At 42.6% G+C, this 15,654-nt stretch overlaps 2 protein-coding genes across 2 annotated transcripts in view; one reads left to right on the forward strand and one right to left on the reverse strand.

Annotated features, from left to right (window-relative positions):
• Window positions 1-15,654, reverse strand: part of gucy2g (guanylate cyclase 2g) — a 97,209-nt gene that overhangs the window by 59,369 nt on the left and 22,186 nt on the right. The window contains exons 5-10 of the mRNA XM_063071119.1: window positions 13,593-13,737; window positions 11,800-11,935; window positions 10,484-10,584; window positions 6,652-6,821; window positions 6,433-6,546; window positions 1,161-1,244 (exon numbers count right to left, since the gene is read on the reverse strand). Coding sequence (XP_062927189.1) covers window positions 1,161-1,244; window positions 6,433-6,546; window positions 6,652-6,821; window positions 10,484-10,584; window positions 11,800-11,935; window positions 13,593-13,737 — 750 coding nt within the window. The remainder of the gene's footprint in view (window positions 1-1,160; window positions 1,245-6,432; window positions 6,547-6,651; window positions 6,822-10,483; window positions 10,585-11,799; window positions 11,936-13,592; window positions 13,738-15,654) is intronic.
• acsl5 (acyl-CoA synthetase long chain family member 5) overlaps window positions 3,264-15,654 on the forward strand; it is a 117,779-nt gene continuing 105,388 nt past the window's right edge. The window contains exons 1-2 of the mRNA XM_063071939.1: window positions 3,264-3,388; window positions 6,751-6,933. The gene's annotated coding sequence lies outside the window, so the exon portion shown is untranslated. The remainder of the gene's footprint in view (window positions 3,389-6,750; window positions 6,934-15,654) is intronic.

Consider the following 15,654-nt stretch of genomic DNA (forward strand, 5'->3'; position numbering starts at 1 on the left):
TATTTAATCAGTGATTTAACTAAATGGAATGCTTAATGGTTCTCTGTGTTAGTCAAGCCAATTATCAAAGCTATTTGATAATTCTCTCCCCAACACAAAGTAGTTGGTCCTGATTGGCACCTGGTTAACTCTTCAGTGATGGGATGAGGTAGTGGGGAGTGGCATTGGTGGAATGAGAGAGGAGGAAGGGGGAGTGTGGAAGGAACTGGTTAAAGTCACAATAGATATCTGGACAATGTGCTGAACTGAATTTGTGGCCTGCAACTAACGAACTCCTAAACTGGCAGCAGTGATGGCTGACTTTGTGGCTGTGGACTCACTTCCATGAACTTCAGTGCTAAATGTTACTTGCTTTTATTGTTTGCACGATTTGTTCTATTTCTTTGCACATTGAGTGTTTGACGGTCTTCTCTTTTTAAAATGGGTTCTATTGGGTTTCTTTGTTTAATAGCTGCATGAAAGGAGACGAATCCCAAGGTTGTATAGAAAATACATGTTTTGATAATAAACATACTTTGAACTATGACAATGGATGAGAAAAACTAGATAAACAAAACTACTGTTCCTAACCATTGGTAGGACGTCCTACTAGTTAATGTGTGATATTACTCCTGTATAACTGTATTATATCGGGAGCAAACTTAATCGTTTGTAGTGCTGCTACTGAAAGACAGCCTGTCCAGGCTTTTTCATGAACATAGAGCATAAGAAACAGGAGCAGGAGTCGGCCATCTAGCCCGTTGAGCCTGCTCCACCATTCAATAAGATCATTGGCTGATCTGGACATGAAGATCATTGGTCAAGATGTGAAGTTGAAATAGCTAAGAGAACCAGAGGGTTCGAACTACCAAAAAGGAGGAAAAGGGTGGAAGAAGCAAAAATTTTTTTAGAAAAGTCCTTTTTAAAGAGTCTGTAAGGAGTTTGTACATTCTCCCCATGGTTGTGAGGGCTTCCTCCAGGTGCTCTGATTTCCTCCCACGATCCAAAGAGGTGCAGGTTAGTTGGTTGCGTGGGTGTAACTGGTTAGAGCAGGCCCATTGTGCCTGAAGGGTCTGTTATCATGCTGTACCTATCTTTAAATCAAATTTAAAAATTAAATTAAAGTGAGTTTTCTGGGGTGTTTAATTGTGTGGTTGTAACTGTGAACACATTTATCTTACCAGCTGTACTTCATTCAGAATTGTCCTCTTGCTCATATCTGGAGCAGTCTTTCTTTCAAAGCTCTGAACTGTCACATAATTTCCCTGTGAAAACAAAGGAGAATGAGTGCAATAGCAATTAGTTCTGCTTTCAAGCAGTGCACCCACAGTTTCAGCTGGGGGTGGAGCAAAAACCATGTCATGAAAGTCACACTGTAGTTCTGAGAATGCTTATTTCCCAGGGACCATGAAAGTTGGACAATGCTGGATGTAGACTCTGCTTGGAATCTTATGGATCTCCACTGTGTTGTCTTCAGATGAAACCAGAAGGACCCGCCAACGCTAATTGTGTGTGTTGCCAGTTACTATGGAAGGCTTAATGACACAGAATTTATTCTGAGGGACAAAGTATGATTCTGACCAGTGTTGTTCACATTAGAGTACTGGCTGTTTGAGTTACAGGAGGACATTTCAATCATTCTAGATGTTGCTGACCAGACTTGGGTGGTGGGGGTAGCAAATATCTTATTTTTGTTAGACAGACCTGGGATCAGGGATAACTTGCTTCCTCTCTGATTTTGTGATGTTCTTTCCACTCTTGTTTCCAGAGTGGAACGAGATTGGATGAGGTCAGTATGAGGCCACAGAACCTTTGGCCGCAGGGCTGCATTGGGAGTTTGTCCATTACTAGAGCAGTTTGTCCGTTGGTAAAGTTCCTCTGTCACAAGTTGCAAGGCTTCTCTGTGCTTCTGATGGATGCACTCTGTAACATTCCTAATACCTCTCTTTACTGTGTGTCAATACAGCTCTGATCAATATAGCTCTGATCCAGGCCCTTCTGCCCAATCGGTCTATGCTAGCCACTTTGTCCACCCATCTCATCCTAGATGAACTAGACTTCTTGTGGATTATTACTGGAACTATCCAACAGTCATTTTTATTTTAAAAATCTTCCAGTTGATTGGAGGAAGAAGATAAACAGGTTGGTCTTAGTGGAAAAGGATTATGTAAGAACTGTTAAACCTTCTTCATAGACAGAGTATGAAGACTCCACTGACTCTTGGGAATCTCTTGCTCATGATCACTTGAAGTGGAGGAGGAGCATTAGGATGGGATTGGGAACCTTGGTTCATGCATTCAGAGCATGAAGCTCTGACCGAGCAAGTGGGCAGAGAGCACTGTGATGTTTTGTAACTTTAAATCGTCATGTTAATTCACAGAAAACACAGGAAGTCTGGGAATGCAAGTCTAACTTTGTGTTTACTTTAAATGAGGCACACACATATCACATGGGTGGCATGATGATGTACAATAAAGTATTTTTACATATAACTGGTTATTATTCAGATATAACTAAAATATTAAATACACAACATGCACCACCTCACAAACTACCCACACTGTCAGTCACCTCCGGTGGCGGGGTGGGGGGGTGGGGGAAGTCTTCAGTTCCCACACTGGCCATGTCGAAACCCACAGAAGCCCCCAGTGGAAGCAAACTATCCTGGACTTCACAGTACTGTCTATGAAGAAGGTTTGACTGTTCTTACATAATCCTTTTCCACTAAGACCAAACTGGTTATCTTCTTTCTCTGATCAACTGGAAAGATTTTTAAAATAGGGCAGACTGTTGGATACTTCTCAGAATAATCCACAAGTAATCCAGTTCATCTACTACGAAAGCTAATGCAGACTGTGTCTGAGGTAACACAAGTCATTCCGTTGTTGATCTTTCCAGTATGCAGCTCGAAAGTGAAAGCACAAACTATGCAGAAGTCTTACACACACATATTTAACTAGGATGCCTGAGACTCTTGCACGGTACCTGTAGTAATTTTATGTATTGCATTGTACTGCTGCCTCAAAAAAAAACAAATTTCATGATGTGAGCGATGATTAACTTGATTCTGATATGGATCTCTATTGTGGACTGAGAGCGGGAAGGGGGGTCAGGGAGAGGGGAGCGAGTGGGAAGCACCAGGGAGACATTCTGTAATGATTAATAAACCAGTTGTTTGGAATCAAATTACCTTGCTTGCTGTCTTGGGGCTGGGTGTGTCTACACCCACGCCACCTCCTACCTCTGGCATTCCTTCCCTGCCACCTGTCCCACACTCCTTTTGTAGAGCTTCACCCTCACCATTCCCAACATCCTTTGTTCCCGTCAGATTTACAAACTCGCTCTCCGCTCCACATTGACAAATACAGTACAGTGCAAATTATCGGGCACCCTCGTGAGATATATATAGGTAAGAAATTTAAGTTACTTTCACCTCTGATATCACAGGGAGATTTCACAAGCTGCTTCAGTTTATTCATTCAGTACTGTTAGTGATAGTCACTCTGTTGTTTCACACCTCTGCCATGGAGATTAAGCTGCCGAAAGGCCTTCGGGGATAAGGTCTCAGACTCTGCTCCTGAGGCATAGTTCGTACTTGAGAACTGCTCTGCTTTGTGGGGAAAGTTTACTTATTTTTTTATGTATGTATTTTATTTATTTATTGAGATACAACATGAAACAGGCCCTTTTGGCCCTTCAAGCCACACCACCCCGTAATCCCCTAATTTAACACTAGTTTAATCACGGGACAATTTACAGCGACCAATTAATCTACCAACCGGTACTTCTTTGGACTGTGGGAGGCAACGCATGTGGTCATGGGGAGAATGTACAAATTCCTTTCGGACAGTGGCGGAATGGAACCTAGATCGCCTGTACTACAGTGGCAAGATCTCCAGACTGCTCAAAGCCCTACCGAAAGAAAGGATTCGTGATACCACAGGAACCCTGTGGGAGGTGAGGATGAGAGCAGCGATACTGGCCACATTATAACTTCAAAGAATTGTACATCCTCTGGAAAATCACACACCAATATACGTTAATGATACAACTGGGATTTTTTATGCACAAACTTAAGTCGAGAAACATAAAATCATTAATGTAGGAAGAATAAAGGCAAATATCTTGCATATATATTCTGAAAAGTTATTCAAGAGCAGTTAACAGCCAATGAGATTTATTTGAGTTTAGTCACTGTTATTTAATGGGCAATGGATCACAGTAGTTTTCTGGAGAATGCTGGCTGACAACTTGAGCACAGTGAGATTCCCAAAGAAGAAATAAAACAACCGAAAGACCATCGATATAGGAGCAGGGTTAAGCCACTTAACCCACTGGGTCTGTTCCACCTTTGAATCATGCCTGTTGTTTTACATATCTCAACCCCATTCTCCCAACATTTCCCCATAATCCTTTAATGGCCTTGCCAATCAAGTACCTATGCAATTCTGCCTTAAATTTGTCCAAGGACTAGGTCTCCACAGCCTGCTGAGGGAATGCATTCCACAGCTTCATCACCTTCTGACTGAAGAAATTCTTCCTCATTGCAGTTGTACACAGACATCACTCTATTCTGCGTCTGTGCCCTCAGATCCTAAACTCTCCTGTGAATGAAGACATTTTCTTCCTGTCCATCCTACCCATGTCTTTCAGAATTCTGCAGACCCACTCTCTTCTCCCCCACTCATCCCTCTGAATCCAGACCAAGAAGTGGCTGACGAATAGTATGGTGCTTGGAAAGAGTTATTAACTCACGGGTCGCAATTTGCATGTGAAAATTTTTTGTCATATTATGTTTTTCCTTCATTCGTCAGGGTTTTAAAAGTCTGGGTCTGGCTTTGACTGATGAAAATTCTTGATCTAATCCTCCTGCTGCTATGTCGAGCCTGTGTCCTTGCCCATTCAACAAGGAGAGAACAGGAGAGACTGTAGTGCTGTGTGCACAGTGGTGGAACACCTGCAGGGTTTAAGCTGGGATATGCCAGCGTTAGAACATTCCAATAAAAATGTGTGATCTACAGTCTCTCAGTGTACGTGAAATCCCTTATTGTGAAGCTAAAACCCCACTGGGATGAATTGGCCTACAGTTCAAGTTTGCATTTTATATATATTTCAAATACCATTTCAAACATATTTTGTTAACACTTTTTGCAAAAGATCTGACCTTGAACAAGAAATCAGGATGGAATGGTAGTGTAGTGGTCAGCCCAATGTTTTGCAGTAGCAGTGACCCAGGTTGAATTCCTGCCCCTGCCTGTAAGGAGCTTATACGTTCTCCCCGTGACCGCGTGGGTTTCCTCCTGGTGCTCCGGTTTCCTCCCACATCCAAAGATGTACCGATTGGTAGGTTAATTAGTCATTGTAAATTGTCCTGTGATTAGGCTAGGGTTAAGTCAGGGGGAATTGCTGGGCAGTGCAGCTCGATGTGTTCTATCAGTTTGTTGTCGCCAGTGCAATCTTCTACGTGGTGGTGTGCTGGGGCAATGGCATCAACACGGGTGATGCCAACAGGCTCAATAAACTGATTAGAAAGGCTGGCTCTGCTATAGGAGTCAAACTGGACACACTGGAGGCTGTGGTAGAACAAAGGACTCCACGGAAAACCCTGGCAATTCTGAACAATACTTCTCACTCTCTGCATGCCACCTTGGCTGAAAAGAGGAGCAATTTTTAGTAATAGACTAAGACAACTGCGCTGCTCCAAAGAGCAATATGAGGTCATTCTTACCCTCGGCCACTAGATTAGATTAGATTATGAGGACACGCAGTCCTCTTTTATTGTCATTTAGTAATGCATGCATTAAGAAATGATACAATATTCCTCTGGTGTGATATCACAGAAACACAGGACAGACCAAGACTGAAAAACTAACAAAAACCACATAATTGTAACATATAGTTACAACAGTGCAACAATACCATAACTTGATGAAGAACAGGCCCTGGTCACAGTAAAAAAGTTCAAAGGCTCTATACTGAATCAAGCTAAGGCCAGGAAGTGTTGAACTCCTCCTGTTAGACCATTTGTGGTAACTTACTTTTTATTCTTTCTTACTTCTCTTCTAATATTTATATCTGTGCACTTGTAATGCTACTATGACACTGTAATTGCCTTTGGGATCAATAAAGTATATATCGATCTATTCCGCACTGAATCTCAATCAATCAATCAATAAACAAACAAATAGATGGATAGATAAATAGGTGACAAGTGAAGCCAGGTAGGTGGGAGAGGTTACCCTAAACCAGTCGACCTCTAGGCCCAGTCTCAGCTGGAAACTAGGCTGGAAAAGAAGGGATCTGAGAGGAGAGGAGAGTGGACCATAGGAGAAAGGGAAGGAGGAGAGGACACAGGGAAAGGTGATTAGGCAGGTGAGAAGAGGAGTCTCAATAATTAATAAAAAAAGAAATACTACTTTTAAAACATTGCCTGAATTCATGAAGTGAACTTGCCTGGTGAAGGGCAACGTTGATATTAGCAGATTTGATTTCCACTTTTTCTTTAAGGCTGTAATTGTGATGACTTGAAACATTACTTCTGGACCCATTGTTTCCAGCTTCATGTTTCTGCGCAGGAGTATGAAAATGAAAAAAAACACATTTGTATAAAAATGGTCCTTTATATTACTTCTCATCTAAAATAACAGCAAAGTAATTCAAATTATGACAAGCCTGTGCTTTGACATCCTTCAGGAAAACTATATCTTCATAATTTATTTTCCACCATGTCTCCTGAAATTGATTTATGGATTTGTGCTTGTGTGCCATCAGGAAACCGATGATAAGGGCTGTCGCCAACACAATGACCACAGTCACAATGATTAAAATCACCACGTAGTTATCTGGAAGACAGAAGAACAAGTGAGTACAGAGCCAGACCAGGTTGACAACAGTCACTGAAGATGCACCCGGCCTGGTTGGCTGAGACTGGGCCTAGAGGTCGACCGATTTAGGGTAAGAGGTGAAATACATAAGGGGTATCTGAGAGGCAGGTCAATCAGAGGGTGGTGTGAGTGTGGACAAGTTGTTAACTGAAGTGGTAGATCAGAATCAGGTTTAATATCACTGGCATAAGTCGTGAAATTTGTTGTCTTTGCAATACATAATAACAGGAAAAAACGGTGAACTCTAGTAAATATATAGTTACATTAAATAAGTAGTGCAAAAATAGAGATAAAGAAGTAGTGAGGTAGATGCGGGTTCAGTAGTAATATTTAAGAGAGGTTTGGATAGGTACATGAGAGGGATATGGAGGGCAATGGTTTGGATGCAGGTAGATGAGATTAGGTTGAAGGCCAGTTCAGCATGGAGTAGATGGGCTGAAGGGCCTGTTCCTATGCAGTAGTACTCTATAACTATGTCTCAATGTTGAAGCGCATTTGGTATTGTATTGGTTTGTTATTGTCACATGTACCAAGATAGAAAGTAAACTTGTCTTGCACACTGTTTATCCAGGTCGAATCATTACACAGTGCTTTGAAACAGAACAAAGTAAAACCATAACAATGCAGAATAAAGTGTAAAAGCTACTGAAATGACACAGTGCAGGTAAACAACAAAGGGCAAGATCATAATGAGGTAGGTTGCGATGCCAAGGGTCCATTTTATTGTACAAGATGTCCAACTTTGTCCACCTTTGTATCTATTGTACAAAAGTCTGGTAAGAGTGGGATAGAAGCTGTCGGTGAGCCTGGTGGGTCGTGTTTTCAGGGTTTTGTATCTTCTGCCCGATGGGAGGGGAGAAGAGAGGATGACTAGTGTGGGTGGGGTCTTTGATTATACTGGCTGTTTTACTGGGGCAGCGAGAAGGATAGACGGAGACCATGGAGAGGAGGTTGGTTCCTGTGATGCACTGAGCTGTGTCTACAGCTCTTTGCATTTTCTTGTGGTCACATGCAGGGCAGTTGCCATACCAAACTGTTCTGCATATGGATCAAACACACTCCTTATTTAAATCCTATTGTGGGCAGTATTAAGACAAGAATGATTTTACTCCCAGAGGAGAATTTGTTGACCATCTGTCTCTTCCATCCTGTTGCAGTCCAGACCTAGTAAGCACTAGTGTGGACTATCTGATCCTCAACACAAGAGATTCTGCAGATGCCAGGAATCCAGAGCAACACGCTCTCAAAATGCTGGATGGACCTGATCTTCTCTTACATGTTCCATTGTGCAAAAGAGAGAGCACAAGGACTTCAGGAACAGCTGAGTTTTGTTGCAGGAGGTCCACACTAAAGTGATTGTCAGCAATCCGTGCTCCACCCTCGTCCTTCTCCAGCAGCAGTTCCATTTCCAGACCCACATCACTTTGGAATCTCATAAACATTGCAGGAGAGACAAAGAGACAGACACAGAGACAGAAAGACAGAGAGAGACTGAATTCCAGATAATCTCTGCTTTGTACAGGGCAGAGGACCCTGATGTTACTCTACATGAGCCAGCTAACCCCCTTAACTCTGGGTTCCTCAGCCAGTGGAAATGGGCCATCTCTCTCCTCTCTACCAAATCTTTTAATCATCTTCTGCACGTCATGTGGATCACCTCTTAATCTTCCATCCTCATTGCAACAGAGACCTTTTCTCCTCCCTCCCATCAATCGCCTGCATCATTTAACCCTTTAGCTGCTGGTATCATTTGCTGGTTCTATGAAAGGGTGGCGTGAAAGGGAATTGCATGAAGGAGTGAAATTCATCCTCCTGGTTCAAGCAGAACAAAGGTCAGCGATGACACAACAGTTAGTGCTGCTGCTTCACAGGTTCGATCCTTGCTCTAGGGTGCTTTCTCTCTGGAGTTTGCTTGCTCTTCCCTGTGACTGCCTGAATCTTCTGAATGCTCCATTTCCTCCCACATTCCAAAGTAGATTAATCGGCTATTGTAAAATAGTCTAGGGAGGCAGCAACAGAACCAAATGGAAAAGAACCTGATGGATATGAGAGACAGAATCATGGTTGGCTACAGAGGAAGTACAGAGCAGGACCACTGGGGTAGCTCTGTTAGGAGCTGCCATGAACACAATGGGCCAAGTGGCCTTCCATGCTTTAATAAAGCACTGATTTCTACAGATGCTAACATCCCACCTGGATTCATCACATCCCTGCTTTGACCAAGACTGTTATGTTTTGTAACTTCAAAACATCAGATTAATTGGAAGAAAAACAGGACAGCTAGGAATGAAAGCTTTAGTTCACCTTTTTAGTTTAGGCGAGGTGTATACGTATCACCGTGTAGCATCATGATATATGCAATTCATGTATTTATACATATAACCCATAATTAATTACTTAAACAAATAAAGAATGCTTAATCACACAATATATTTACAATATTACTCAAATATTACTAACATTAAATACACAACAAAGACCACAACCCAGTCCATAATACAAACCAAGCTCTCCTCTGTGGACTCTGTCCACACTTCCCATTACCCTGAGAAGTCGCACCCCACCCCAGTATTCTCTCTTCTACCCCATCCATCAGGCAGAAGATACAACAGCTTGAGAGAATATACTGCCACACTCAGGGCAGTGTCTATCCTGCTGTTTATTCTTAAACAGACCTCTCATACACTGAAAGATAAACTCCTGATCTGCCAGTGAACTTTGTTGTAGACCTTGCTCTGTACCTGTCAATCTCCATTGTACCTTCTATTTAACTGTAACACTATTCTTCATTTTGTTTTGATTTTTAATACCTCAATGTACCTAAATGTATGGCATGATTGTCTAGATGGCAGGCAAACAAAATATTTTCTCTATCAATACATGTGACAATTATAAACCAATAATAAGTCTACCCAGTGGCCACTTTATTAGGTACACCAGCTCATTAGTGCAAATATCTAATCAGTCAATCTTGTGGCAGCAACTCAATGCATAACAGCATGCAGACATGGTCAAGGGGTTCAGTTGTCGTTCAGACCGAATATCAGAATGGGGAAGAAGTGTGATCTAATTGACTTTGACCATGGAATAATTTTTGGTGCCGGAGGGGGTGGTTTGAGTATTTCAGAAAATGCTTATCTCCTGGGATTTTCACACACAGTCCCTACAGAGCATGGCGCAAGAAGCAAAATATCCAGTGAGTGGCCGTTCTTGGGTGAAAATGCCTTGTTAATGAGTGAGGTCAGAGGATAATGGCCAGGGTGGTTCAAGCTGACAGGAAAGTGACAGCAACTCAGACAACCACAGTGATGTGCAGAAGAGCATCTCTGAATGCACAACATACTGAACCTTGAAGTGGATGGGCTACAGCAGTAAAAGACCAGAGAGACACTACACTCAGTGTTCGCTTTTTTAGGTATAGCAGGTACCTCATGAAGGGGCCACTGTGCAAGTTATAATGGCAGAGAGTGCATTAATGCTGACTTTCTCAGTCAAATGGTCAACTGCAGAAATTTTAGTCTCCTTATTGCCATAATTAGCAAAGAACATACACAACAGGATTTATGAAAGATGGCAGGTAAAGATGTCATTACTGGTGTTTGATTTGGGGAAATGCTTACCAAGCCCCTTGTGACAAATCTCATTGTCCAGCCCACATTCGGGGAGATCTTTAATAGGAGTTCCATCAGGCCATGCAATGTTAGCTAAATCATCAGTTGCACTGAAAAATAAAAGAGGGTTACAACTCAACCTGAAGATATATTCTTTTCCATGAGAAGGTAATCTCTCTTGAGTTATGCATACTATACAATATTCTGGCTTTCCACATTAATATCAGGCACCAAGTTGTATCAATCCCACTCTATTCTTTGACATTCCCAACAAAATTTCCCAGATACTTCAGTTCACCTATTCAATTTCGTGTGGTCAGTTAACCTACCAGCCGCCTTATCTTGGGGATGTGGGAGGGAACGGGAGCACTCTGTACAGTCAGGGGAAGAACATTCAGACTCCACACAGACACCATTGGGTGTCAGGATTAAACCTAAGGCATCGGACATTTGAAACAGAATAATAACTGCTTCTGCTTTCCGTCCTTTTGTGGTACTGAGTTCTTCTGTACATTATGTGTAATAAAAGAACATGTTTGTTCTCAGCATTTTCAGGATTTTGATCAAAATGTAGAGTACTCGCTTTCCCATTTGAGATATTGAGTGAGATTGAGATCACTGACTGCCTGTCCCTATGGCTATGGATTCTGGCTGAGCAAACCATTGACTTCTAAAGAGCATACTTACACAGACACTTCTTATCAAATGCTTAGATTAATTCATTGCAGTATCCATCATCAGAGATCCTCTCCACCCAGGTCATGCTCCTCTTCTCCCTGCTGCCATCAGATAAAAGGTACAAGAGCCCCAGGGCTCACACCACCAGGTTCGAGAACAGTTACTACCCCACAAATATCAGGCTCTTAAACGAAAGGGGATAATTACACTCACTTGCCCATCCATTGAGATGTTCCCACAACCAATGATCTCACTTTATGGACTCTTTACCTTGTTATTTCCTGTTCTCATTATTTATTACTGTTCACTTATATCAGCATTTGAACAATTTGTTGTCGTCTGCACTCTGGTTGATCTTGCTTTGATCCTGTTGTAGTTACTATTCTATAGATTTGCCGAGTATGCCAAGAAGATGATGAATCTCAAGGTTTTATGTGGTGACATATATGCACTTTGATAATAAAATTTACTTTGAACTCTGAAACATGTCATCGAGCAATTTAAAAGCAATATTACAGTGATCACTAAAGGAGAAGTGATTATGACAAACAGTTCTTTTCTAAGCCATCAGACTGACGAGGCCGGGTCCAGACACAAGAGAATGTTGCAAATCCACACAATATTCAATGTTCCAATAATTAACCTACCTCAGCAACTGGCTGAAGCTGTCGTATTGTAGAACAGGGACAAACTTCGTGCCATTGACATACTTTTGCAGGTCATAAACCGAGTAATTCAAGTACCTTTTCCCAGAAATATCTATCTCCACCAAGCCAGTCAGACCTGCTTAGAAAAGGAAAGAAATGAATTCGTCTTCCTCATCTTGATGGACTTCCTGTCCTCTACATAAATGATCTAATCTCCAGTATATTTTTGATACCCTTAAAGCGTTGTTATGATGAGATGCAGCGTAGAGGTTGAAATCTGCATGAAGAGTGCACAGGGAGTTCATTGCTCGCTGGTGATGGAGCAATCACTCACAACAACCAAAACGTAGTCACCAGTGGTGGGTGAGGACCGAAGCGAAGCTGGATGTCTGGAAACTAGGCATCTGGGGAATAGGTGTCTAGGTAATTGACATCAGGGAATTGGAGATCTAAAAAGCTTGGATCCTGGGGAAATTGGATAACAGGAAAACTGGCATCTGGGAAATAGGCATCTGGAAAACCTTGGTGTGGGGAAATTGGGAATAGAGGAAAACACTGGGATTTTGAAATACAAACTGGACAAGGCACTCTTTACCTCTTTAACCAATCTGATTAATGGATTAAAACAATGAGTAATGCTATGGTAGAGAAGGCAGCACAACCAGTGATATCCACACCAAATCATTTGGGTAAAAGGATGTAAAGGAAGGGAAAGAAAGATTAAATAAAATAAAGAAAACAAAGATAATAGATTGTGTGAACATTGCCAGATCTCTGGTAAACACTAAAGTGGAATGGTTTAAAATGGTCCATTTCATATATGGGAAGGTAGAAAACAGATAGTAATTCACCAAATGTGCTCTCTGCTGGTTGAAGAAGACAATTGGAGATGAAGCTCAGATCTGTATACTGAACACATACTTTGATAATTAATGTACCTTGAACTTTGAACCTTGAATATCATTGGATGATCATGGAAGCCATCTTACATTTCTAGTTGGAGCAGGATTATAGTCACCACCAACATAAAATGTTATGTTTCATGTCAGCCTGGCCTGGGGCTACTCGGAGTTGGAATGCCTTACCTTGGAAGATAAGGAATTTTGCATCATCCGGCCTACACTGCAATACATCCTGGCCCTTGCCTTCAATAATGTGGAATTTACACCTTCCCTCTAAAGTGCAGGATTGTAAAAGCTGAGTGCCAGTGAGTACCCATGTGGAGAAAGCAATCAAACAAGCTGTGTAAGAATTTACTGTTGCCGTTGACATTTTGATTTTCTTAGCATATCCGTGAATCTGTGTATTTCATTGCTATCGGCAGCTATGGAGGCCCGGTCACTGGGTGTAAGTAAGGCGGAGGTTGATAGGTTCTTGATTAGTCAGGGCATGAAAGGTTACGAGGAGAAGACAAGATTGGGGTTGAGAGGGAAATGGATCAGTCATGATGAAATGGCAGAGCAGACTCGATGATCTGAATGGCCTAACCCTGCTCCTATATCTTATAGTTCTATACATTAAAGTTGTGTGTTTCACCGACAAAAAAGTTAATTTGCAATCGTTTAAAGAAATCACTCTGAGCCAATTTGAATTTATTTTGCTAATCATTCGTGCTGTTTTAGTAGTAAGGAAGTTCATCAGCAAATAAAGGCAGCCAAGATTATGCTACTCCAATAAGTTTGCAAGTTACCATGACTTGCCTCTAAGTTACTGCAGACAGAACGAATGAAATGGGAAATGCTGTGTGGGCAAGTAACTGAAAGAAGTATGAGACACGATGTTTTCTTACTTACCGTAAAGTTGCCTTTTGCCCAAACCTTTCAAATTCTTAACAAATGTTCTTCCATCACGTGGATCCATCCCTGCTTCCATCATTTCTTGAAAAACAGCAGCATAGAGCATGACCGCATCATGAAGATAAGCTGAATCAGAGCTCATCTGTTAAAATGATGTTGTTAGAATGTAAGATGTAACTTTGCTTTCTTATCTGTACTAAATTAAATCTGTAGAATAGTGTTCATCTGCTCTCAGGATGAGGCTTTTCATTCTAGGACGAGGGAGATGTCTTCATTTTTTAAAGAAAGGGGCTTCCCTTCCTCCACTATCAACTCTGCTCTTAAACGCATCTCCCCCATTTCACGTACATCTGCTCTCACTCCATCCTCCCACCACCCCACTAGGAATAGGGCTCCCCTGGTCCTCACCTACCACCCCACCAGCCTCCGGGTCCAACATATTATTCTCCGTAACTTCCGCCACCTCCAACGGGATCCCACCACTAAGTACATCTTTCCCTCCCCCCCTCTCTCTGCATTCCGCAGGGATCGCTCCCTACACAACTCCCTTGTCCATTCGTCCCCCCCATCCCTCCCCACTGATCTCCCTCCTGGCACTTATCCGTGTAAGCGGAACAAGTGCTACACATGCCCTTACACTTCCTCCCTTACCACCATTCAGGGCCCCAAACAGTCCTTCCAGGTGAGGCATCACTTCACCTATGAGTCGACTGGGGTGATATACTGCGTCCGGTGCTCCCGATGTGGCCTTTTATATATTGGTGAGACCCGACGCAGACTGGGAGACCGCTTTGCTGAACATCTACGCTCTGTCCGCCAGAGAAAGCAGGATCTCCCAGTGGCCACACATTTTAATTCTACATCCCATTCCCATTCTGACATGTTTATCCACGGCCTCCTCTACTGTAAAGATGAAGCCACACTCAGGTTGGAGGAACAACACCTTATATTCCGTCTGGGTAGCCTCCAACCTGATGGCATGAACATTGACTTCTCTAACTTCCGCTAGGCCCCACCTCCCCCTCGTACCCCATCTGTTACTCATTTTTATGCACACATTCTTTCTCTCACTCTCCTTTTTCTCCCTCTGTCCCTCTGAATATACCTCTTGCCCATCCTCTGGGTCAACCCCCCCCCCACCCCGTCTTTCTTCCCGGACCTCCTGTCCCATGATCCTCTCGTATCCCCTTTTGCCTATCACCTGTCCAGCTCTCGGCTCTATCCCTCCCCCTCCTGTCTTCTCCTATCATTTTGCATCTCCCCCTCCCCCTCCAGCTTTCAAATCCCTTACTCACTCTTCCTTCAGTTAGTCCTGACGAAGGGTCTCGGCCTGAAACGTCGACTGCACCTCTTCCTACAGATGCTGCTTGGCCTGCTGCGTTCACCAGCAACTTTGATGTGTGTTGTAGAATAGTGTTGTTCATTTGAGTGTCTATTAGCATGATTCTATGTCATTTTGCTCTATATGTCCTGAAGCAAGTTTTCTATTTTTTTTCCCAGGGCTTACTTACTAGTAGCACTCAGTAAGAAACAGCCAAGTTATAAGCACATAACCATTTTGGTAGATATATTTACAGAAAATTCCTGGAGTAGTTTGAAATGCAAAATACTGTAACAGTGGAAAATCTGAAATAAAACTGAAAATGTTACGCGACAGGTCAAGCAGTGAAGAGAGGTACAAAGTCACTGATGAGGTGCAAGGTCAATGGTGTTTCATCCAGAAGAAGCTGGATGTAAAGGAAGTTTTAATAGAAAGGCCAAAGAATGCAAGAGGCCGTGGTCTAACTGACTTGCAGGCCGAGTCAGTGGTAGAGAAGGCAAATGCAATGTTAGCATTTGTTTTGAGAGGACATAGCTCTTCCCCATCACAGGGTGGAGATATGTCTCTACCGAAGGAGGCTCCTTCCCTGCACTACCCTGCAGGTCACCCTTGGGCAAGGCGTAGCACCTGCTTAGCCCCCGCGATCAGGGTCACGTGAAGCCATGGGAGCAGGTGATGGATGGTCGTACGAGCAGCTGGTGCATATCACGTCCTGGTTATGTGACCATTGACACCAGG

Source organism: Mobula hypostoma, chromosome 19 (genome assembly GCF_963921235.1).
Source record: "Mobula hypostoma chromosome 19, sMobHyp1.1, whole genome shotgun sequence".
Lineage (NCBI taxonomy): Eukaryota > Metazoa > Chordata > Chondrichthyes > Myliobatiformes > Myliobatidae > Mobula > Mobula hypostoma.